Below are 25935 nucleotides of genomic sequence, written 5' to 3' on the forward strand. Positions count from 1 at the left end.
CACAGTATTTCTCCAATAAATGTGTTAGGAAGCAACTCATAATTTGAACCTCTGTAATGGTCTGAGTGAGTGCTTTTAAAGGACAAATTTATGTCACACTGGCATGTAAAGCTTTGGTTATGCCTGTGAGTGTGGCTCAATTACATTATATGATAAATTCTACTATGCCGTTCTATTTATACACAGTACTTAAAACCCTACAGATGCACTTTAGATAAAAATCAAGTCAGTTTCCCCTAAGGACCGGTCACTCTCTACCAGATAACCTGATTACTTTTGTGTCCTGTGTGTTTTCAGATGGTTTGGCTTTCAATAGCACGCGTCGGTGAGGAGGAGCTGCCCAGCGGGTGTGTGAGCTACGACTACAGTAAGTCAGTGATGTGTGTCCGCTGTGTGGTATGTGGACAAGCATGTGGGCATTGACACGGTGGTTCCTCCCCTCCATCTGATTAATGGCTCGGTGAGAAAGCAAGCCACCTCAGGCCTGAAAGGCCTCTCAGACTTTCCAAAATAAACAACTCCTGCTTTCTGGATTACTATCGATCCGAGCCGCCGCTGAAGACGAGCGTGCAAGGGCGAGATCTCTTTCCCCCTCTTTTTGCTTTCCCTGTAATCTTCCTTTCTCTCACTTTATCTCCAACCTTTCAATCAATCACTCAGACAATCATCTTGTCTTTCACCCTGCAATTGTGGCTCACCTGGAGTTGATGTCTTTGTCTTTTTTCTTTTTTTTTGGAGGTTAACCTTTTATTTATGTGACATACGTTGTGCTTAACAACTGTAAAAGCATTTAAAACCCACTAAAAAGAAGTATGACTGCCAGAGGAGGGATAATGTTATTAATGTCAGAGATCTACAGTGCCCTTGGTATCTTCTCAGCAGATTGGTATTTCGTCTTCTGCTGAAGCCTGTTATTACAGTCTCCTGAGAAACGCAGAAATGCAGCGCACAGAGAGGCCTATTTCATGCTCGGAGTTCAAAATATGCAGTGTTTTTCTACCCATTCCTTGCATATTTCCCCCCAGCCAGTGTCTGAGCGGTCAGTTGCCTGCCATCGTCTCGCATAGACGGGTTTTTGACAGTCTGCATGAGGTCTGGTTCACTTTGCAGATTATTCTGGCCTCCCACTTAAATGAGAAATGGCTGTCTATAATGCAAACCAGTAACAGTTTGTTTTGGTTGTATGTGGCAGTTAGGGAGGGGTAAGATTGAAATACCCTAATACTATGTAAATTATGGTACAAGTTTCAGATTTGCTTGCTTGAAAACAGTTATTTTACAGCTGTCCCGATTAAAGTGAAATGTGCAAATGGATGTAAAGTTTTGATTGCGGCATTACATTTAGATGATCTCGCCTTGCATCAGATTTCTTTTTACTCGTTTTCTACTTACTGTAAAGATTTACTAAAGACACGCACAGAAATATTAGCACTGCAAATGCGTGAACAGGGTTATTTTTGAGGCTGATCTTTTAGGAGTTTGGGTTAGCCTAACCCTAACCCTAACCCACACAAAGTAATATACAAAGGTTTGCGCTCGTCAATGTACTGATGTTGTACTACATTGCGTTATTATGGAAATGATCCGGCTTCGTCTGTGTTCTTTAAAGGGGGGGTGAAATGCTATTTCATGCATACTGAGTTTTTTACACTGTTAAAGAGTTGGATTCCCATGCTAAACATGGACAACGTTTCAAAAATTAAATTGTACGTTTGAAGGAGTATTTCTGTTCCAAAAATGCTCCTTCCGGTTTGTCACAAGTTTCGGAAAGTTTCGGAAAGTCGGCTTTAGGGAAGTCAATGTCACCAAAGAAGTGTGTTTTTGGTTGCCAGGGCAAGACAACCCTGCACAGATTCCCAAAGAACCCAGCGTTAAGGGACCAGTGGATGGATATTGTTTTTTCAGAGCATCAACAGAGGTTGTGCAAGACTGTTTGTTTCCTGCATTTCGACGATGCTTGTTTTATAAACAAAGCCCAGATCGACGGATTTGCAGATCGTCTAATGCTTAAGGATCGAGCAGTCACAATGATAAAGGTTCGCGGTCGTGCGTTGGAACCGGGCGGTGAGTAAAACTGCTTCAAATGTCTCTGGGTGTTGTTAGCTTGGCGCGTTAGCACAGCTTTAGCTCCGCCCACACGGCCCGCCTTCAGCCGCTCGTTTTTTTCCGGAAAGACTCGGTACAGCCTATCTTTCTTTTATACATATAATAAAACTAAAGACTTTTTGGAGATATGAAGGATGCAATACTACTCTATAAGTACTCAAGATTAACAGGAGATTGAGTGAAAATGAGCATTTCACCCCCCCTTTAATTTGCGTGTCGTCAGTAGATCACGCGCAGAACTCTACACTCCCATCTGCGCTTTTTTGGAATTGCCCTCTCACGCTAATTTGCCCTGTTTAGTTAATCTGCCCCAAAGATGTGTTTTGAAATGAATCGGGATTAGTGTAGACCCGGGCTGGGCAACTCTGGTCCTCGAGATCCACAAACCCTGATCAAACTCCCCTGCCTGTAGCTTTCTAGCAATCCCGAAGATCTTGATTAGCTTGTTTAAGTGTGTTTCTTTTGGGGTGGAGCTAAAAATAAAAGGATCTCAAGGGTCAGATGCCTACCCCTGGTTTAGACGTAGCCTAATCGTCCTCAAATCGTCTTGAATCCCCACGCTAATGGTTATGCCACCTGCAGCCTCTTGTAGTGACTCTGGCGAGCAGGGCTTCCCCCTGAGCCACAGACAATGGCATCTTTGAGTGCACCCGATGAGCACTAGGACCCAGAGAGCGCTGCATTTTCTTCCAGGGGTTGCCTAAGCCTCAGCGCACACACCCCTGCTTAGGAAAACTGAGATAGGAAAAGAGAGAGGGTGAGACTAGAGGAACGCAGCTCTGTTGTTGTGGTCACTCCAAGAACACTGCTCTGGCAGAAATGAAGTGCAGGAACTGACCCGCTGCCGTCGGGAGGAGAGGAATACATGTGGAAGGGCTTATTCAGAGTGGATCGGGATTAAAAGGTGACTCAATTTGTTGCTCTGTAGGGCATGCACGCTTTTATGAGTGTGTTTATGGTAGAGGCTTCAACAAAAGGAGGCTGGAGTGTGTTTGGGAGTGTAGGGATGGTCTTCACATGCGTCTTCAGAGGGATTGTGGAAATGAGTCATCGCTGTGCACGAGGGGAATACTTGTGTGTGTATGTGTGTGTGTACGTGTTTGGGGTGCTTTTCCTGTCTGGGAGGAGGAAAGACAGCACTGGTTTTAGGGGGGAAAGTGCGCAAGGCTGATCCGTTCCATGCAAATTCTGGAGATAATGGCATGAGACAAAAGTTTGCTGTGGATTTGAGAGGAAACATTAACTTCTCATCTGTTTTGGAAGCTCAGGTTTGTATCTGGAGCGCTTCTGTGGGGAAGACAGGTTTACCACAGACTGCTTGTGATCTCTGCGATAGCCCGGACAGATGGTGGTAGGCGTGTGTGTGCGTGCGTGTATGTGTGGTATGTTGTGTCTGTCAGGCGGAAAACTAGTTAAGAGAGGCAGATCTGATGAGGACCACAGCAACAGCAGAAAGACGCCTCGGTCTGACTGGCTCAACACAGCTGATTGTACACATGAACGCTGTTCGCTTAATCGCACTGCCACGTGTGCGTGCAATGCATTTGTGTTTGAGTGTATTAATCTGCGTGCGAGCGTGTGGAGTCTGTTTACACACCGCGTTCAGTTTAGGGAATCACATTTGGATTCTTGGGTGATTGTATCAGAGTGTTCAGATTGTTTTTCCATTTTTGGTATTACAGCTATTTTGTGGTAATCTTTTTGAAATGTATGTATATTTGTGAGTGTGTGTGTGTGTGTGTGTGTGTGTGTGTGTGTGTTTGGGTCAAATCTCCATACAAGGACAGTAAATCAGCTACAATGTGAGGACTAGTCAGCAGTCCAATAACCCACTTTCATGTCTTTCCAAACCTGAATGACTGACTGACTTAAGCAGAATGCAAAGATATTTTGAAGAATGTTTGTAAACAAACCATTTTGAATACCATTGACTTAACGTGCATAAAAAAAAAAAACATAAGACATTTCTCAATCTTCAGTAGAGAAACCACAGAAAGAAGAGAAACCTCACTCTGAGTGATTCCACACTGTAAAAAACATTTTTAGTTAACTAAACTTAATTTACCAGTTTTTATTCAATTGATTTGTCCAATGTATTTCAATTGACAAAATTAAAGTTATCTCAACTTTTGGGAGTCTTTGAAACTCAAAAAAGGCCATGCAAAAAAGAAACGAAATATGAGTTGAGTTTTTGTTTTTACAGTATAGAGTGAGAGAAAACACAGATTTTCCAGTTTTTAAAAACCTCCTTAAGCTTCAACCAAAATCTCTGTTTCCACTCTTTACCGCTCACATACTCTCAACCCACAGACAATTGGAGAGATACAAACAGTGAAAAGTTCCAGTGCAGTTATACAAAATAACAGCACTCTTGGACCACCAACAAATAAAATTAACTATTGTATTACACTTTTATGTCTGCTAAATATATATATATATATAATATATATATATGAAGAGTTCAGATGCAAAAGCCTCAAAGTGCCATCTGAAGTTTTCTTCTAGAATGATCATTTTTATAAAACTTGTATATTTAAGTTCAATAATTTCACTTAAATGGCAATGCAAATTACCTATGAATTGTCATTTAAGTGAAATTACTTAAATATACAAGCTTTATAAAAATGATCATTCTAGAAGAAAATTTCAGATGGCACTTTGAGGCTTTTGCATCTGAACTCTTCATATATTTATATTATATTATATTATAATTATTATTATTTGTTCTTTAAAACAAAATAAATATTAACTAAAATAAAATATAGAAAACGTAAACGGCTAGTTACCAACATTTCTCATTTTCGTTTAGTTTAGAATGAAGTAAATATTACTAATAAATAAATGAAATAAAAACTAGATATATTTTTAGAAAACTAATACAAATTATGAAAACCACAAAATTACTAAAACTAAAATTAAAGTGAAATCAGAAAATAAAAAAACCCTAATTCAGATATTTAACTAAAAGTATAATATCAATGACACTAAAATAACACTGATCAGTATTTGTGTCTTGTTTTCCCATCAAAGTATCTAAACATCATTTACTTGACGTACAATAAATCTTATTTATTCAAGCATTAATAGCATTCAAATTTGTATTCATGTTTAATCATATAATCATAGTTTATTCATAGTGAGGTTGATACTAAATAAACTATATATTCTCTGAAAACAAGCATAATGTAATTTTGCTTCCCATGTAATTGTGTCTTGATACACTATTTTTCTTGATTTAAAGTTGTTGTTAATATATATATATATATATATAATATATAAAAAAAGTGTGACTGTGCCGATTATGATGTCATGCTCCAATATAATGATTCTCAGGCCAAAAAATCATCCGCACTAATGTGAGAACAGCCAGAACACTCTGTTTTCTTCTCTTTGTCCTTGAACTTGTTTCAGAGAAAAGAGCAAAGCAAGGATTGAGAGGGGTGTTTAGTTTCAGGGGCTGATGTCATGACTCATGATGTCATGCTGTAGTCTGACTGATTGCTCTGCAGCTCTGCCTCTGATTGGTCCATGGCCGCTTTTGGCCGTGTGAGCCAGTGACTTGATTTTATTTTTATTTTTCATAAATATTTACTGGCCGGTTGCTGGTGAAAGCGGTCGGCACCGTGTTTGTCTTTGTGTAGTAAGGCGTCTGTGTATTTTAGAGCACTGTGTAAGTATGTGTTCTCGTCCAAGCGAACCCTCGGCTCAGTCAGCAGGAGATTGTAATGATTAGCTGTGGTTATCTTTACTACTGGAACATGCAGCAGTAAAAGCCCAGATTTCATGTGCATATAGCGTCTCTGAGTGATGATGTCATGCCTTTGTGACTCATTAGAGATTTATCATCTTCACCAATGGGCCATTATGTCATTTTCTAAAATGGTATAAACAGGGTCTGTTTATTCTCAAAATCAAGTTATTAGTGGTGCTTGCTTAGGCCATCACTATTATTATTATTGCTATGTATGCGTATTATTTATATACTACTATAGTATTTATTCATACTTTAATTAGCTTTTATTTATTCAGTAGGCCTATTTATTTTTGTTATTTTATATTTGTTTTATTTCAAATAATGAAAATGATTTGTAATAAAGTTTTAGTTCACAATAACAACATTGGCTTTTATGTGACCTTGAAACAGAACTTGCGTGCGCTTTACCGCCACAATAATTGGCCTCATATTTTGGATTTAAGTGCTTGTGTTATTGTCCTGGAAACCATTTGAAAGCTGAAAAATTACTTCACTGCATTCTTTCTCTCTTCCTCCACTTTTTCCCCTCTTCCGTCTCTCTTGTGCACTGTAAAAGTGAAAGTGTCAGCTCGCTTACAGAATGGGTCTGGATGATCCTTCAGACTTGAAGAAACCTCATGGGTCAAAGAACAGCTTGAGCTGAACATTTCAGATTTAAGATCTTATATTATTTAAGCTGAAGTGTCATTTTTTTTGTCATTCTCCTATCCCACATCCCAATGTGCAAAGTCATCTACATGTAAGCTATTCATAGGATGATTTCTCTGAAAAGTCAAATGTTTACTTTACCATTTGGTAATGGTGTGAAAATCAGTGTGAATTTGCCTTTTTTTATCTCTGTAATTTGACGGATTTGTGTATTATAAGTGAAATGTCATGAACAAATGTACAATTTAATTTTACCCAACATGAATTTATTGCATTTATCATGCTAAATTGCCTAAGCAATGCCTAAATAGCTATTTTGCTAATTGTTACTGTTAACCAATAGCCCACATGACTATGATGATGTCAGTGAATAGATAAAGTTGAGTGAGATATATTATAATAAAAAGTAATGTAATAAAAAAATTGTATAGTAAAAATAGTGTATGTGTGTGTATATCTATATATATATATATATATATATATATATATATATATATATATATATATATATATATATATATATATATATATATATATATATATATATATATATATATATATATATTTATGAAGAGTTCAGATGCAAAAGCCCCTAAGTGCCGTCTGAAATTTTCTTCTAATGATAATTTTTATCAACCTTGTATATTTAAGTTCAGTAATTTCACTTAAATGGCAATGAAAATTACCTATTAATTGTCATTTAAGTGAAACTACTGAACTTAAATATTCAAGCTTGATCAAAATAATCATTCTAGAAGAATATTTTAGATGACACTTAGAGGCTTTTGCATATAGAGGCTCTCTCTCTCTATATATATATACATAGAAAGAGAGAGAGAGAGAGAGACAGAGAGACAGATATATAGAGAGAGAGACAGAGATATAGATATAGAGAGAGATAGAGATATAGAGATAGAGAGAGACAGACTGTTCAGGTAAGTTAAGTAATGAGTTACAATATTGTGTTACTCCTTTAAAAGTAACTAATTGCGTTACTTAGTTACTTGTTATGGAAAGTAATGTGTACTTTTGCGTTGCTTTTTCTCAACTGGGAAAAAGTAACAACATTTTTCGTAACAACAAAAAAGTTCTGTTTTTGGCAAATGTAAAGGCCCTATCGCACCAAAAGTGAAATGGATAGCCTAAGCCTCAGGCTGAAGGAAATGCAAATTCACATCTGTACAGTAAAGAGAGCAGCTCAACTAAATATTTCAGCTGTGCTGTTGTTCTGGATTGCAGAATAATAGGACACAGGAGAAGACATTTCAACACTCTTCAGCAATAAAAACAACAAAAAATCGAAACCCAAATGTGCTATAATTTTTGCTTATTAGTATGGTTGAATTGGATCATTGAAGGTCAGCAGCAAAGACATTTGTTAATAAAGTGAGATTAAATACATAAAGGTTATGTGTTATTTAACACATTTTATTATTGCAGGGTTGCGTAATATTCTGAGTTTGCATTTCACTGCTTTTATCCATTTTGAGGAATACTGAATCTGTTTTTGTGCAAATGAGATGAGTAAATGCATGCTTACATTTAGTCTCCCATCATGCTCACAAAGCGCACACTTTTCAGGTTTCCTGAACAACTTTTACGAGAATCACCGCAATTTAACGTAAGATCTTTTGCTCATCAGACAGCAAATCAGATAAGAGAAATAAGAGAGTTCCAGACCAGTAGCCTAACATTCATTATGTGTACAGCTGTACTAGTAATATACATGCAGTGCAGTCACAGTGACTTAGTTACGCTATAGGAATGTATAGGTGTGGTAATCTGCAGTCATAGGATTCATTCATGCTTTTTGATGTCAGCTTATGGTTATACACTGTTCTGTCATTGTTTATGGACTCCTGGAATTAGCCTTGGCCACTATATGTATGCAACTCTAGCTCCTCCACTGACTGTCATTGATCATTTTGTTTTTTACTTTAGTGTCACTTTAGTCCGTGGACAGTTAGTCAGTTGTTTTCTGATCTCAGGTTCAACTCTGATTATCTCCAGCACAAACTTTGACACAAGAACAATCATCTGCTTTCTGGGAAAAACAGTTTCCACTGAAATTAAAATCAGACATATGGATCTAAATGACTTTTCTCCCCCTTGATACAGAGTCTATCATTGCCCATGCACTGATTACATTACTGGGTAGATGCACAGCTTATCCAGGTTTTGATATCTGTTTCCCAGATCTCCATATCTCAAGCAAAAAGAGCTGTCTTTCAGATCTCATATGTGGACGATCCACATCTATCCAGTCACATTTTCATGAGCTTGTCCCTCTGCACTTGAGCGTCTCCCTCCGCTCTGCCTGGACCATGCGTGGGCCTGTTCTTTGGCAATGCAAAGGGGAAAAATACCTTCCTGTATGATGTCAGGGCTTAAACACCAGAGCAAAGCATAACACAGTCTGAGAGAGGCTCTAAACTCACTCCCTACGAACAACAGCAGGAATGAGGATCATCTTTTTTTCAATGTCGCCACTTAAGAGCAGCTCGGCGTTCATACCTTAATAGTCCTTTCGGCCGAAGCTGTGGCCGCTCCATTCATAGCGCTGGTCATCTGAGAACTGGCTTCTGATCGGGCCTGAATGAACAGCTGTGGTGGTCATGAGTGCGCTGTGGGTCTTGTTTCTCCTGTCTGAAATGTTACGAAAAAAAGCCCTTGCGTATATGCAGCATAAACATAGTATGGCCGTATCCGAGTGTTTTGGGTATGTAATGAATAATTGAATAAGTCTACATTCATACTTATTTCTTCGCTGGCGTAAACCGACTTACAAGAAAGTGCTTTTAGAGCGTTGTGACAAGTTGTCAAGAGTTTGGAGAGAGGTGGCTAGTGACGGCAAGAATGTAGTGCCGTTTGTAGACCGAGAAACTAAGCTTATGGTGTGCTTGTGCATAGTTTTATTTGGAGTGGAGATTCTGTATTATGAGAAACATTACTTGTATAGGCTATAGGCTATATGCTATAGTTATTGGCTCAGTCAGGATAATAATCTGTTTAATAGGGACAGTAATCACTGGTCAATGGTTTATATATATATATATATATATATATGTGTATATGTATATGTAAGTGTCAATGTGGTCTTTTTAATATGCTTAAGACCATGTGCAAATTCATCAGTCAACTCCATTGCTGAGTATTTCTCCTTAAAACTGCAGTGAAAAAAATACACTATTTATTTCCTTATTTTTATTTCTTATTTTATTTATTTTAATTTATTTTTTGCATAATCCTTATAAAGTAGTCATTTTGCAGATGCTTTTAGCAACAGTGGCTGAAAGTGCACTTAAAACAATCCCCCTGGACAATAGTGATGGGTCAGGGGTCACACTCAAGGGTTCAAAGTTCGCTTACTTAGCACTTGCAGTAACCTTCAGCTGGTTGATGCTGTAACGATTCCATTATGGAAGGAGAAAGCATCTTTTTCTATTAATGACCATTCAAAGGTATTTCAAGTCACTTACTCTGTGGGCTGAGCACCTGCCCTTGAGGTAGATGGGAATGCTAACGCATATCTCTTCGCATGTATTCTAGATCTCCTTGGTCTTGATCCCAGCGCTGAACTTTTATTCTTGGACAGAATAACAGGTCAATTATTCTTGAGAAGCTGTTATTGAGGAAAGCTCCTCTTTTGTCCCCTTATCGTGATGATTAAGTGCCCAAGACTATAATGTGAGGGACCCTTATATGAAGAGCGGACGCGGAGTAGGAAGTGGCGAGCTGAGATTGTGTGCTGTGGTTGGACGCAGACATGCTGACTCCTTCGATTCATGCTCTGAATACACTCAGAGGAATCAGGTTTTCACAAAAGTGTGCAGCTCACACTCTGAACATCTGAGTTGATTTATCACCATGCCCAGTGTTATATATTATAAATATGGCAAAAGGGTTGCGTACTAGTCATAGTCTAGTTCTCTGTGATGTAAATCAGTATATTGCAAATAATAGTTCAGGCACTAGCAAGGGCCTTAATCCACTAACCCCCCCCCCCCCCCCCCCTTCATAGAAAAGGTTGGTCTATGTGAATTGTTTTTACGAGAAAATGTGTCATGTCATTTACCCACCTGACTCATTACACCAACCTCTGTATAACACACCATGACCGATATCGGTCTGATAACGTTTGTTTCGTTTATTGTCATTCTTCTAGTGTTTAGATCCAGTCCCTGGAAAAGTGCACTTACCATATACTACTGAACTAGGAAGTGGACTGAAATGCACTGCTGGTGGATGCGAACGGGTTTGTTTGAACAAACTGACATGACAAGGACGCCAGGGACTGCGGTCGTCTTGCGGAAGCAGGCAAATTTGATGAACCGCAGAAGTGTATGGTGTTTCGAGTTCGGCAGATCACAAAGGGCACGTTTGATGAATATGTATCTGGTGCTAGACTGTCAGCTCTCACGGTCCCCGTCTCATCTTCCTCTTCCACTCCTCCTCTTGTCCTTTGCGCTCAGATCCGTGGATGCACGGTCTCACCCTAGAGCTTCTGTCTAATCATGGTACCATCATCCCTCAGTCACGTTACCCTAGCAGGGCCTGTCAAACAGCATATGCTGGAGGACGCGTTGACTTTGAAATGCTGCTAATGACTAGAGGATGTTCTTTTTTTCTCTCTGTCCTGATGGTCAAGGGCCAGGAAAGAGTTCGGTAACAACGCTGGGTTGCTAGTCTCGGTGGCAGGGACAAACTTCAGGCTGATGGCGAGCAGCCCGTCCTCCTGTTTGCCGGAGATAAGTGGTGATGCCACAGGGCTGAAGTTTTTGTGGGTATTGTCTTTAAACACTGGCTGCTTCAGTTTTTTAACCACCCCAAATCCAAATATCGGACTTGGAATGGAAAGCTTAGTGGTTTTGTAAACACTTTCATTTCCTCTTGCCCCTGTTATGCTGTTTTAAAGGTTCCTATTTTTGTTTTGGAGGTCTTCTATAGTTTAACATGTATCCAAGGTCAAAAACACTTTAATTTTCTCATAATATACATTGCAGCATCACCTCTTTTCTTACAGTATAGCCCCTTTCACACAGAGATTCCGGAAAATACACGGATCGTTTAATTCTGGTTCATTCACACTGCCAGTGATTTTCCGGAATCTGTGAGTGCGTTCACACACATCCCGTAAAGACACGTGGCGTCAGGATTTCAATGCAATGGCACGTGGGTTAGGGTTGTCAAAATGGCTGAAAAGTTAAATTCGAATTTCTTTCTTAAATATTAGCAAAATTCGAATTATATTCGAATTCTAAAGGCATTACTTAAAGTTAGAGGAAAAAAAGGACTATTGTCTCCTATGCCCACAAGAGGGCGCAAGCGAACGCAATAAACTAATATAAACCAAATCAAGCATTGCATCTTTTATTAAAATAAAATGACATTCACTTTTTAAAGTGCATTGACTTTTCAAACAATTATTCTTAAATAAAATATAATTTCCTTAATGACAATTTGCATGCAAGGACAATTAGGCTACAATAGTGCATCAAACTGTGTTCAAGCATCAGTAACCGAGAAAACACTCTTCAACAGACAGCGTAAAGAACAACATCAACACAAAATAGCAAACTGCCATTCAGAAACTCACAACATCTACATATTGTTCGTCAAAAACACCAGAAGCTCAACTTGATCTGCAGCGAGTGGTGAGCGCTTTTTGTTGACAGTGTTTCCAGGTGATGAAAACGCTCAGTTCTGACTGGTGCCAGGTGTGGTCAAGTATGTCTTTGCCAGCCGCGCAATATGTGCATACATACCGCATGACTTTTGCCACCAACCGAGAGGGGTTTCGTCAGCAGGAAGCCTTTTCTCACCATTTATCAAATAAACAACGCAACCGCACTGTATACTACTGTATAAGCTATCAGAAAAAAACCTGAGTCAGTTACGTTTTTTTTATATATATATTTTTTTATTCGAGAAATTCAAAACATTTTGACAGCCCTAACTTGTGTCATCACTACGACACACCCCTTATGGCATTGGCCCTGGCTTTTGTTCACACAGAGCATGTTCCCGGCAATGTTACTAGGTCCCCATCCCGGCATCAATCCTGGGACGTGTTTACGTGTGTGAAAGGGGCTTATCTAAGACGGCTCGATCAAGGATTCAGTCTCTCTAAACCCCTCTTTTCTGAGAGCTTGCTCTGCTCTGATTGGTCAATTGGCCCAGTCTGTTGTGATTGGTCCACCACTTACAGCATGTGTTGGAAACAAAATGATTAACATATCTGAATTTCAGCTCCGGAGTCTTCCTGAGCACTTGATATACAGTGATATGAACAGTAACTATGGCATTGGTTTTACTGTATCAATTCAAGTTTTATAATGAAACATTGAAGTAGCTGATCAACCTGAACTACCATCACATATTTATCCTATTGTTATTTATTTCCTCGGTAAGTGTCGTTGTGGGTTTTGGTTCTTTTGCAGCAAAGTAATAAATAATTGCACACCTTAGAACGCTCATCAACCAATCAGATTCAAGCATTCAACAGCCTCGTAGTATTATAGTAACTTCATTTATCCTACACTTTGATCTTTAAACCTTTGCAGACATTTTACATTCTCAGTCAGCTATTTTACACACTACATGAGTGAAGTGACGTGAAGGCCATGTATGATAACCCATGCTCGGAATTTGTCCTCTGCATTTAACCCATCCAAGTTAGTGCAGTCTGCAGTGGGCCTCCATTCACTGCGGTGCCCAGGAAGCGATTGGGGTTAGGGGCCTTGCTCAAGGTCACCTCAGTCGTTTCCTGCCAGTACTGAGAATCAAACCCATGACTTTCAGTTTACAAGTCTGACTCGCTAACCATTAGGCCACAACTGCCCCAAATGAAAGGTAATATCAGAATAAGAATTATAATAGACACTTTGAGTGTCCTTTCATTGTACCTTGGGTGTGGTGAATCTTTAAAGGAATTTTTGAGGTTTAATAACTCTATCGACAGCATCTGTGGCCTTCTGATGATCACCACAGAAAATCATTTCCACATGTCCCTCAGTTTCTAAAAATAAGTAATGAACTACAGTTGAAGTATTGGGCAGTTGGATAGCACTGGAAATAAACATTAAAGATACACAGTTAACACACTGTTTCCACACTTAAAAATCATGTGTTCGTATGAGACTAATTTAATAGAATCGCTTACCAACCTTGTGTGTCTCAGTATACAAACTTTCAATTCTTGTCATAATCATGAATATCCAGTAAATTCTATACATTTTGCGTGTTAGATGCAAAGGAAAGTGACGTAACTATCTGTAAAACAGCTTTAGCACAATCAGAAGTTCAACTCTGCTCCTCTCCCATCAGTTATAGTTCAGGTCAATAGCAAAGACCGTGTAATCGAGAGAAAAGCAGAGTGTACAAGAGAGAGAAAGCGAGGGATCCCTCTGCAAAAGCGTCTCTTAGCATGCTGTCAGTGTATGCTGTGAATGCAGGGGCCCGGGGGCCAGTGCTGTTTTAAGCCTGACTTCTGAGAGTAGAGGTCTCCTCTCTGCACCAAACTTCACTGGAAGACCCTCGGGCTGAGTGCGGTCAGGTCACCTTCACTAAGCTCAGATCAGACAAGGGAGCGGGGGAACAGGGGAGCAGGGGACTAAAGCAAATGAGCGCTGTAACTCTTCCAATGGTTAGTGCCTGTGGGTGAGAGAGGTTCATGCGGAGAAGAGAAAGTTCTTGCCCGGAGTCTATTGCGTTGTGACCCCCATAAGGAGAACTGTGCGCTCCGGCCCCTTTGGACAACGAACCTTCACCTTTTTGCCATAGCTTATGTACTTTTTCTGATGTTTCTGGCAGAAAGGATGGAGCGTATTCTTTGATCTGTGGACGGCTTGGCTGATTGGTTGGCTGTATGTACATGCCCTGGTGTGCCCTAACACTGTTGTCATGGGAACTGAGGAAATGGAAACTAAACAAGTCTTCTTTTTTTTGGTGCTGGAAAGGAGGGGGAAACTCCGATGTCTTTCAATGCTGTTGTTGACATCAAGACAAAGGTCTATTATTTGTACTCTACGTACCAGAACTGAAATCTCATAAGCGAGATGTACCTCAGGGTTATGTGAATGCAGTTTATTGTTGGCTTTTGTGAAGGATTTGTTTAGCAGTTTTTGTGGAATTTAAATATTTTGAAAGAACTCGAATCCGTTGAGACATTTGCTTTGCTTGGTTTGAATTAACTCACGAGAAGCCTTGCGCTACCTGTCATAATTAATTGCCTTTTATGTTTATCATTTTTGAAAAGAAAAAAAAAGATTTTTGACTCTCATGCTGCTGTAATTTAGCAGAAAATTACCTTGTCCCCTTATATCACTTTTTTTTCTCTTTTGTTTATTTTTCTTTCTTTTTTTCTTTGGTTTGGTTCTTGTTTGTTTTGTGGTTTTTCTTTGGTTCTTGTTTTTTTTGCCGTTTATGTTTTGTTTGATTTCTTGTTTGTTTGTTTTGCCTTTTATGTTTTAGTTTTTTTGGATTGGTCTGCTTGGTGGTTGTTTTTTGTTATGCCTTTTATGTTTTGTTTGGTTTGTTTGGTTCTTGTTTTTTTTTAGTTTTACCTTTTTATGTTTAGATTTTTGGTTTGTTTGGTTCTTGTTCTTTGTTTTGCCTGATATGTTTTGTTTTTTGGTTTGGCTTGTTTTTTTGTTTTTTTTGGGGGTTTTTTTTGCTTTGTTTGGTTCTTGTTTTGTTTGGTCTTTTGTTTTTTGTTGTTGTTTTGTTTGGTTCTTGTTGTTGTTTTTTGTGCCTTTTATGTTTTGTTTTTTGTTTTGGTTTGTTTGGTTCTTGTTTTTTTATTTTGTTTTGTCAAGTTAAGCATTAGTGCAAGGTCTAACAGCTGTGCAAAAGTCATACTAAATATAGTATAATATTTTGACTTTAGTCTGATGAGTGATGTTTTTTGCTAGTTGTGCAATCTTAGAAAACTGACTGATGTTTTAGCCCTTCTTCCATTTGTGAAGTAAATTAAAACTAAACAACTAATGAAATCCACAAAAGTCAAATTGCCCTATAGGCTTTATTTTGTAATGATGACGTCAATATATTTTATAACAACAATGAGCTTTAATAGGAGAAAGCTTAACTGAATTATTTGTTTAATCCATGGTTATTGAAATAATAAATCAAAAGTCAAATTGCCCTATATGATTTGTAATAGTCAATGTTTGCCATGAGCTTTTATAGGAGAACGCTTTAACTGAATGATTTAAATTTGAGTTTAATTGAATTCATATACCATGTATTATATTATATACCACATATTATATTATAACCAGATAATTCATATACTATAGTATATATTTAATTGGTATCCAAGGTATGTCCTAAAACACCATAATGATGTTGTGGTACTTGTACATTTGTTATAACTGTAGAAAGTGAGAGAGCTTGCAGTATCTATAAAGCAGATGCTGAGTTTTGAAGTTTCTTTTGTTTACACTGAGCCAAAATGCCTGTAATGTTTACATTAGATTTGTGGCACTAATGGGCATTTGGGCGAGCTGTTGTTTGCCTTTTCCAGTTTTCAGATCTCTTTGGTCATTTGACACAACTCTCACCTGTAACATCTTGCTCCCTTATTTCTGAAGGGTTTTTAAAAGCTTAAACAAAAACTGCTTTCAAACTTTGTTTGTGATCGGTAAGATGTAATTGATTCTTGAGCGCAAGGGAAGTTCACTGGCAGCCCCAATGGTACCCTGTTCGAGTAGTTCGTTGTCATAGCAACAGTAAAATTAGCTGGCCCTTTTCTGTCAGATGTGACGTTTTGTGGCAGCGCCACCATGGATACACAAAAAGCAAAACTGTATATCGTGTGTATATGTGTATTTAGCCTATATATTCCAAGAAAACACCTTAATGCGGTTACCCTTTATAATAACTGACCCGCCAGTCCACTGCTTTTCTTACAGGTTTATTTATTGGCTTTCATATTTTGAGGCCAATTTGATATAGATTGATTTTTTTTTTTTATAATATATTTTAGTACTTTGGAGTAACATGTAAATGCTGTTTTATTAACAATAACAAAGTACACTAAACAAAAAAATTAGTGTAGAAACAATTTTCACTCAGAAATTGCTATTAAATTTCACAAACAATGGCAAAGAAAACACAACATTTTGAAGTAGAAAAAACTGAAAAAGCATTTTCTTGTAAAACATACTCCGATAATTTATATTTGCAATTTCTACCTCCAAAAAAAAACGTTTTATTAGTATTATTTTCTCTCTTTATTTGACGCATTTAATTAAATTACAGGCTATAACAGTTTTCTCTTGTATTTTAGTGAAACAGATTTTTGTTTTTCACAGTTTTTGTTAATATGCAGTTGATTCTAGCTGAGACCTCGGTTGTGATGTGGATGTGATGCCGTCCACATTTGTATAATCTGCCTTATAAACGCAGCCATGCCTTGACTGACCCCAGGGAATCTCTGCTCCAGATTGCGAGGATGGATAATATTCTCGCTCCGTTGCCGTGGAGACAGATGCTGTATTAGCAATGCAGCGCTAGCTGTCAGCTGTCAATCAATGCAAGGGAAGAGAGCTTGTGCTTTGACATGTAAGCGCGAGTGTCAAAAGCAGCCCTGAGGCGTGACTGTGCATTTTCCAAGGAGTGCTCAGCTGCATATGCTGATATTGACTGATCGAATGGCATTATCAGGGGGTGCTGCCCCTGGCACATCAGTTGACATGTTAGTACGGCAAAGGCTATGTATAATTGTGTGTGGGTACGTGTTGGCATGGGTGTCAGAGAGAGAGTTAAAAGTGACGGGTAATGCTGTAGGGAGAGATTAACTGTGACTTGGGCAGTGTGTGATAAGTTCGTATTTAGATTTTATGCATCTGCAGATAGTGTCAGGCTTACTTCTACTACAATCCAACCTCGTGCTAAGCTTACCTCCCAGAATACACAAACACACACACGCACACTAACAGGTTGTTGTCACAAGAGAACACTCTATCAGATTTTCCATTGTAAAAAGGTTGCATCCTTGTTATAATGTGATTTTTGTATGGAGAAGACAATTGTAGCTTTACATCTAATAATTGCAACTTCTCATAATTATGGAAAATAAGTCACAATTTTGCATATCTTACAATTGTTACTTTATTTCACACATTTACTTTTCCCAAAGTTGAGACTTTGTTTCTCTTTATTGCAACTTTATATTTCACAATTTATTTGTCACAATTGCTCAAATCTTTCTCATTATGACTTTTTAACTCACAATGCATCTTTAAATCACATAATTGCAACTTTATTTATTTTATCTCAGTTGTCTGTTTAATTTTTTACTCTTCTTGAGACAGAAACAAGCTGCCTTATCTATGGAAGCTTGTTTCCACCACAAAATAAAAAAAAATGAAAAAGGTAATTGCGGCCCTATTTCACAATTGACGTTTTCTCTCTCGCAAATTTGACTTTGACTTTGACTCAAAATTGCGAAGAAAAAGTCAGAATTGCGCAATTCTGAGAAATAAACCTGAAATTCTGAAAAATAAAGTCAGAACTGTGAGATATAAACTTGCAATTCTAAGAAATAGTCAGAAAAGAAAGAGTTGTGAGATAAAAAGTCAGAATTATCTTTAAAACATTTTTTTTAATGTTTCCATTTGACTTGTCACAGTGACTTCTGTCATACACCATCTTATGAGTTTCCAGAATTCTGAACATGAAATTCAAAATGATGAAGTGTACATAACAAAGTTGTTATGTAATTTGGCTTATAATTCTAATACAGCCATTAAAATTCGGTTGAAACAGTTGAAGGGGAGTTTTTTTTTAAACAGTGTCGGTCACTGTACAATGGTTCCTTTTCACAGACTGCATTTTCATGGTTATCAACATCGCAAATCTTGTAAAGTTTTTCATATTTTCATTTTTTAAAAAATTATATACCGTACATTTATAATGCTATACTTTGTGTTATATTACCTTGGCAGTAAATTACAAATTCTAATACAACGTATTAGATGCGTTCTAATACAACGGCAGAGGGAGTGAGAAAAATGTCATATTCTCTCTTCTGACTGCTGTAATCAGTCTCTTTATATTTTTTCCCTCTTTTGGAAAGTCGTGGAAACGCTATCATGTATTTGTTCTTTTGCTATTGGAGCAAACAGGAATACAAAAATTATATTTGTTGTCACCTCCTATTCATCGCTATAGATATTTACCCAACTATGACGACCTCCGCTTCTGAGAACCCCGGAAATGTAAAAAGAGTTTACACGTTTTAAATGAATAGTTTGCCCATTTATTTTTGTAACCCTTTCAATTTTGCTAGCATTTACTTATAAACCATTTCATGCAATATATAAATAATTAATTAGGGGTTCAAGCACGAAGTGCTGAAACCCTATTGTAATTGTAAGGATTCGTAAAACGCATGGCTATCTCCAAATTCGATTTAGGCAGGAAAAATGTTCTGCTATGTCGCATTTTGTCCAAAACCTACTTTTGCGAACTAGCCTAGTCCCTGGTTTTTCGCCCGATCGAAACCAGACCAGTCCAGGACAATTCTCTGGACTCTCTAGATCAATAGTTATCGAAAAAAAGTTGAACTTTTGCATTTGGGTGGCTGTAACAGGGTCATTTAGAAAAGGGGCGTGGAAAAATACACTCAAAAGCCTATAAATCCTAAAGGAAAACTCAGAACTTCATCAAAATTGATGAGCATATGTGTCATGACGTGGTGAGGAAGCATGCCAAGTTTCATGAAGATCGGACCATAGGTGGCGCTATAACTGGCAAAAAGCTTTCATTCTTATTAGGGGTTCAAGCATGAAATGCTGAAACCCTATTGTAATTGTAAGGATTTGTAAAACGCATCGTGCAGGACAAACCGTAAGGCCTAGAGACGTGAAACCTGGCCAGATGGTAGGCCTCAATTTGGGGACAACCTATCAGAGTATGACCCCGATTGGCCCATAGGTGGCGCTACAGCAACCAAAAGTACAAAATCACTCATAACTCTTAGGCCGTTTGACCTAGACTCAAGTGCCTTACACCACTGTGATCCCTAGCTCAAGGCGGACAAAATGGATATCTCCAAATTCGATTTAGGCAGGAAACATTTTCTGCTATGTCGCATTTTGTCCAAAACCTACTTTTACGGACTAGTCCCTGGTTTTTGGCCCGATCGGAACCAAACCAGTCTAGGACAACTCTCTGGACTCTCTAGATGAATTATTATTATTCAGAAAAAAAGTTGAACTTTTGCATTTGGATGGCTGTAATAGGCTCGTTTATAAAATGGGCATGGCAAAATACATTAAAAAGCCTATAAATCCTAAATAAAAACTCAGAACTTCACAAAAATTGGTGAACATATGTGACATAACATCATTAATAAGCATGCAAAATTTTATGGAGATCGTACTATAGGTGGCGCTATAATTGTCAAAAAGCTTTAAAACCATATATTTCCTATGGTACATTGCCTGTATTGGCTGTAAATGGTCTTTTCCATCTATTATGTCAGTGGTCACATGCTTGCTAAATAAAACTTAATAACTTTTGATGCTTTTGTGCTTAAAGGCCTTAACTGCTTGAACCCCGATAAATGCTGCTTGCAGCTTTAATTATATATAAATCTATAATATATGGAGAGATTACTATGTTTTCAATAAGTAAATGTTCATTTGTACTGCCAATCTCTGTCCTAAAGAACAGAAAGCACCTAAAGTAACAAAGCATAAAAAAAGCACCTAAAGTAACAAGTATCAAAAAAGCACCTAAAGTATCAAAAAAGCACCTAAAATATCATGAAGTATTAAGAAAAAGACTAAAGTATAATATTTCTTGTGTTCAGAAGAACCAAGTCACCAAATTTAGCCATTATTCCTCTCTGTTGGACCCCTAAAAATCTAATGTTTATGTTAATGTTTTTTTTTTTTTTGTTAAAAAATGCTTCTAATTTGACTTGTGAGTTATGCTGAAGTAGCTTGTCTACTCTGTTCCTCTGTTCATATTAATATAATGTGAATTTGGAATTTGACTATTTATCATGAATAGACTGCATTTGTTGAGTGTGTCAACTCTGTCTTTTCCCTGTTTGCTAGTCTCACCTCTGAAATATGGAAGTGGTTGCCAGTTCTCACGCTGATTTTTAGTCTCATTTCTCTCTGGAGTGCATGTTTGTTTCGAGGGAAGATCTATAAATATAAGAGATTAAAGTAAACGTAACATGCATCGATTTTAGCCTCATGTATTTGTTGACCCTAAAAACTAGATTTTACTAACCATATATTTGATCAATGCCGAAAGCTGCAAAACTCAAATCTCACATCATACAGTGAGCAAATAATAGAGAACAGAAGTTTAACTTTTAATAGCACTCACCTCACAAAAGTCCCTGTATCAATACTGAGCGCGTCATTCCTCCTAGACTGCACACAAATGTCCTGGGCACAGCAGTATTCTTTAATAAATCATAATTATGACTTAAAGTGTAACTTCGCTGATTTTTGTTTTGTTACAGTGTCAGTAGTAAATGTAAATGAACAATGTTTACTCGCTCTATGTTACCTGGAGCAAGAAATTCATGTTTATTTGTTGTGACAGCTCCAGGGTTTTCATGAAAGCGACAGATTATACTTCTGCATTTTTGTATCCCTGTCCACAGATCGACAGAAGGTTATTAACAAAACAGTTATTGTAAGAGTAAAAATGGAACACTATGGCAACAGCTTCGGGGAACTGACGGATCGGCAGTTTCTTTCGTTTTTCCCCTCCGTTTGGCCTAAAACACTGGGTCTCATTTACTAAGCATGCCTACGCACAAAGTTGTGCGTGAAATGTGTGTACGAACAATTTTAAGAACAAATCAGGATTTATTATTATCATTATTCTAAATTTAAGAAAAAATATTGGAACGACTGAAACCAAATGTACATAAAAAGTACTTGCTCTGTATGGCCTTATAATCACGTTAAGAATTTATATTTCATCCTAACACGACTATAATTGCATTGAAGTATGTTGCATTAATTGTATTATATAGTCCATATTATATTCAGTTATATAATAAATGTATTAAATACTATTTAATTTCATCTTAAAGGAGAACTCGGCAACTCTAGCGAACTCTAGTCACTTCTTCGCTGATTTTCCCTTTTGTTGTTGCATGTTTTCCCCACGAGCTCCCCCTACAGCTGTGGTGGGGCGTATATTTCACAACACAGTCGTAAAAAACTCACTTGCGGCAGCCTCCTCCCCCTCTCTACCGCTGCTCATGTGCGTTTGTTTTGATCGGAGCAAGCCAACTGTATCGCGTGGAGCTATGTCTACTGAGGTGGGTAATCTGGTAATACATCATACATGCGTGTGTGTTTATGTCGAATTGCCGTAAAGCAATTTGTGTTTCGCGCTCGTTCTCGTTCTCGCTTTCGCTTCTCACGAGACTTCCAATTTCTATCTTGCCGGGACGGTAGTGAACAAGTTGCAAGGTTGGTTTTCCGCCTGGGAACGCTGGGGGGAGCGGGGAAAGTCACCAATATCACCAGAACAGGTTGTTTAACCATCCAAATGATTTCTAGACAGTTTTATTAAGTTAAAAAAGCTACCAAGTTCTCCTTTAAATACATTCCATCTTATACAGTGTAAGATATAAAGAGTAAGAAAAGCTGGTTATAGCCTTCAGCTGCGAGGTTTCTCTGAATAGTGCGTACAATATAATATGATATAATGCGCATGTACAGCTGGCTAATGCGAGGTCTGTAATCTGGGTCTGTATAAGTGTTTATTGTGAGAATGGCACACTTGGCATTACTCGAGGATTGGGCGAAAGTTTGACTAGTGTGATGAAAGGCTGTAAGGAAAGCATTTGCGGAAAGCCCTCATTTGGAAATGGTTTGGCCCTGTTTTATGCAAATGACTAAAAGTTTGCTAAGAAGTATTTCCTACTAAAACGAGGCAGTATTTGACTCTGGCAAGTATCCATAGCCAACTGGTAGAAGTGGCCTTGGACAGCAACATGCCCAGTGCATTATGGGTGTTGAAGTTTTCCTATCTAGCTGGCAAAAGGCAAAACAAAAGCCTTTTTTCTCAGTTTTCTACAGTCAGATAGCACCGATTGAACGTTTTTTTCCGCCTTTATTGAAAGCCCATCTTGCCAGCGTTGAAGAACCCCTTTTAAAAAGTTGAAATTATGGCATAAATCATAAATCAAAAAAAGTAATAATTTTACCATTTAATCTCAGAATTATGACTTAGTATGTCATAATTTCAAATATATATTCCACATAATTTCCAACACAAGTCATAATTGTTATACTAAGTCATAATTTCGACTTTTAAATCTCTTCTAAATCTTATGTGGTGGAAATGGCCTTCCATACTAAAAGATTAAGAGTTCCAATTAAGCCTTTTCATGAATACTTGATTAAAAAAAAAATTTGTCATAAAAACCAGCTGTCACTTTAAAGTGTGCTTCTGGTGTCTCTGCAGGAGCCGAGGGCTGCATGGGTCCAGTGGTCATGCCCCCAGGGAAGAAGGCCGAGGGCCCCAGCAGTGGGAGCGTGGCGCGGGGTCTGAGTCAGCTCTACCAGGACACCGAGGCCGCTGACCTCTCTCTGGCCCTCTCTGCCTCCCTCAGCCGGGCCGAGGACGAGGAGCTGACCAGCCTCAGCTGGTTGCACGAGAGCACGGATCTGCTGACCAGCCTGGGCCACTCCGGCCTGCGTAGCGTCAGCCCCCTGCAGGATGCTAACGGTGGCCGCGAGCCCTCGTCCTCGCCGTCGTCCTCCCCTGAGCCCAGCGAGCCGCCCTACCACCTGTCCACGGGTCCCAGCCGCAAACCTCCATACTCCTTCAGCTGCCTCATCTTCATGGCAATAGAGGACGCTCCCTCTAAGAGACTTCCTGTCAAAGACATCTACGGCTGGATACTGGAGCACTTCCCTTACTTCGCTAGCGCCCCCACTGGCTGGAAGAATTCAGTGCGCCATAATCTGTCGCTAAACAAATGCTTCAAGAAGGTGGATAAGGATCGCAGTCAGGTGAGCGCTTGTGTTTCGCTGAGCTTTACTGAGGCTTAAAGGGATGGTTCGGAGTAAAATCAACCTAGGGTCCTTTGCACCATGATATCGAGCCAAACACCCCACCAGAAGCCTTTTTTCCCTTGGTTGAACATTATTAAAGTTAGAGCTTATTTAGTGATATCAGCCGGATGGCTTAGTGCAGGCGCTAATGGCTCCAAATTTGTATCTCGTAAATTACCCCACTAATAATGCCTGTGATGGTACCAAACTTCTACAGTAGTACAAATAGGTTCTGTACTCATTAAACGAGGCATTGGAAAGTTTGTAAGTACATCAGGAGTTTATTTAAATAACGCTTGCCTGAGGCTCATGCTACCGCTAACATGGACACCGACGTCACTTCACTGAGTTGAGAAAAGCACGTAAAAGTCCTGACAGAAAGCGATGCATAAGGATGTAGTGTAATGACGAATTATTATTTTTTTCCGAAGTGTTGACAACTTAGTGTTAACTAATAATTGTTATAAACTGGTACTACCAACAAAATATTAGTGCATTCCTGGAACTGGGCGTCGTTACACTACATCCTTACGCATCGCTTTCTGCCAGGACTTTTACGGTGTCCGGGTTAGCAGTAGCATGAGCCGTCAGGCAAGTGTTATTTAAATAAACTCCTGATGTACTTACAAACTTTTCAATGCCTTGTTTTATGTACAAGTTATGTAGAAGTTTGGTACCATTCTGGGCATTATTAGTGGGGTAATTTACAAGATACAAATTTGGAGATTTCTCTAAATAAGCTCTAACTTTAAAAATGTTCAACCAAGGGAAAAAAGGCTTCTGGTGGGGTGTTTGGCTCGAGGTCATGGTGCAAAGGACCCTAGGTTGATTTTACTCCGAACCATCCCTTTAAGGTGTAAAAGAGCCGGTTGTTTTTTTAGAACGCACACTTTCATCTTCCTGTTTGATTTTTTCCTTCAATATTTCTTCGGCCTGATATTAAATACTTTAACCAGAAGTGTGCACATGTTCTTAAATGCTTTGTTTGCTTCTTTACATTTATTATTTATTTTATCTTTGTGCTGTCTAGGAGTTATGAACATTTTTACCAATATTTTTGGAGCAGTGGTGTCCACGATAAAGAAAAAGATAAATCTTTTTAAAAATGTTCTTAAAGTTCTTAATGTACTATTTAGTATTCATGTTGGTTTCATATGGGTTTGAAAAAACCTTTATGCCAATTTTAAATTAGTTATCTTTTTTTTTTTTAAGAGATGATAATAACTGTGCGTTCACACCGCCGGCGGCGAGAGCGTCACAGTGGCCAGAAGCCATTCATTTTCAATGAGAGCCGGCGGCGAGCTCCGGCGAGGGCGGCGCGGCGCGTCTTGGACGGCGAGAGCGGCGAGAAGAGTTGAAATCAAGTCAACTTTATGGTAATAAGCTATGACGCGGTTCGGCGGCAACGGCAGCAACCAGTCGGAATGTAGAAGTCCTCCGCCTGAGGGAATACGAGAGAACACAATTCTGTAAACTTTGGTTCCCACCACATTAGTTCCTAAGCAAAATGGAGGAAAAATTAATAATTTCTGTTGCGGGTTTCCCGTTATTGTACGACTTGTCATCCATGGTGTTGTCAGTTTGATTAGAAAAAGCTGCGCAACACTATTTATAGGCAACATTTTCGCGCTAGAACTTCTTTGAACTAAAAACGCTTGTTTTTTAAGCAGGAATGCAATTCATTTGCTCAAAATAATAATGATTTTGACCAATTGCAGCAACGGTTTTTGCGGCCCCTTTAAATAAAGTTTTTTATAAAATCACGCATTCTAATCTACGTCAGAGCGTCCCCGAATCTTTCTACGGCGTCGGTGACAGGGCGGCGAGAGCGAATTTTGCCGCTCTCGCCGGTGGCGGTGTGAACGCACAGTAAGAGCCAAACTACTTAATAATGCCAATAATTATACCACACTACTCAATAATGGTTTGTTAAAATAAAAAAAACATTATATTTGTATCGTCCTGACATTTTTAAATGTAACAAAGTGAACAAATTCTCATCATAGAAGTGGTGTCTTTTTAAATTGCATTTTTAATGTGAGGTAGGACAGAAAAAAAAATTTGCGACATCTCATTGACCCATTATTGCAATATTAACCTTAAATCAAAGTCCACTGTGACTTTATGACGGATTAGTTTCCAGTTAGTTAACAACGGCTTATGTTTTTATGAATAGATTTTATGAATGTGGGCTGTGGATATGCAAACATGTCTATAATTATAATTAAAATATAGTATGATTATAATCAAAGCGTAACTACAAACAAAATGTAATCATTCTTTTTGTTTAGATATGATAAAATTCGCAGACTGAAATCAAAGCAGATGAAAAGATTAAAAACACCTTTTGCACTGGCAGAGTGAGTTTGCATCGTG

At 38.4% G+C, this 25935-nt stretch overlaps 1 protein-coding gene across 2 annotated transcripts in view; it reads left to right on the top strand.

The window, feature by feature from the left end:
- The first annotated feature begins 2617 nt into the window (after window positions 1-2617).
- ches1 (checkpoint suppressor 1) overlaps window positions 2618-25935 on the top strand; it is a 35902-nt gene continuing 12584 nt past the window's right edge. Inside the window, exons 1-2 of one of the 2 annotated variants that reach the window (XM_081377802.1) lie at window positions 2618-3010; window positions 22967-23517. In XM_081377802.1, coding sequence (XP_081233928.1) covers window positions 22981-23517 — 537 coding nt within the window. In that variant the 5' untranslated portion in view covers window positions 2618-3010; window positions 22967-22980. Of the gene's footprint in view, window positions 3011-3202; window positions 3375-22966; window positions 23518-25935 lie in introns of those variants that run through there. The other variant, XM_081377803.1, reaches the window with a different exon arrangement.

The sequence above is a fragment of the Scardinius erythrophthalmus genome (assembly GCF_964197995.2).
Source record: "Scardinius erythrophthalmus genome assembly, chromosome: 11".
Classification (NCBI taxonomy): domain Eukaryota; kingdom Metazoa; phylum Chordata; class Actinopteri; order Cypriniformes; family Leuciscidae; genus Scardinius; species Scardinius erythrophthalmus.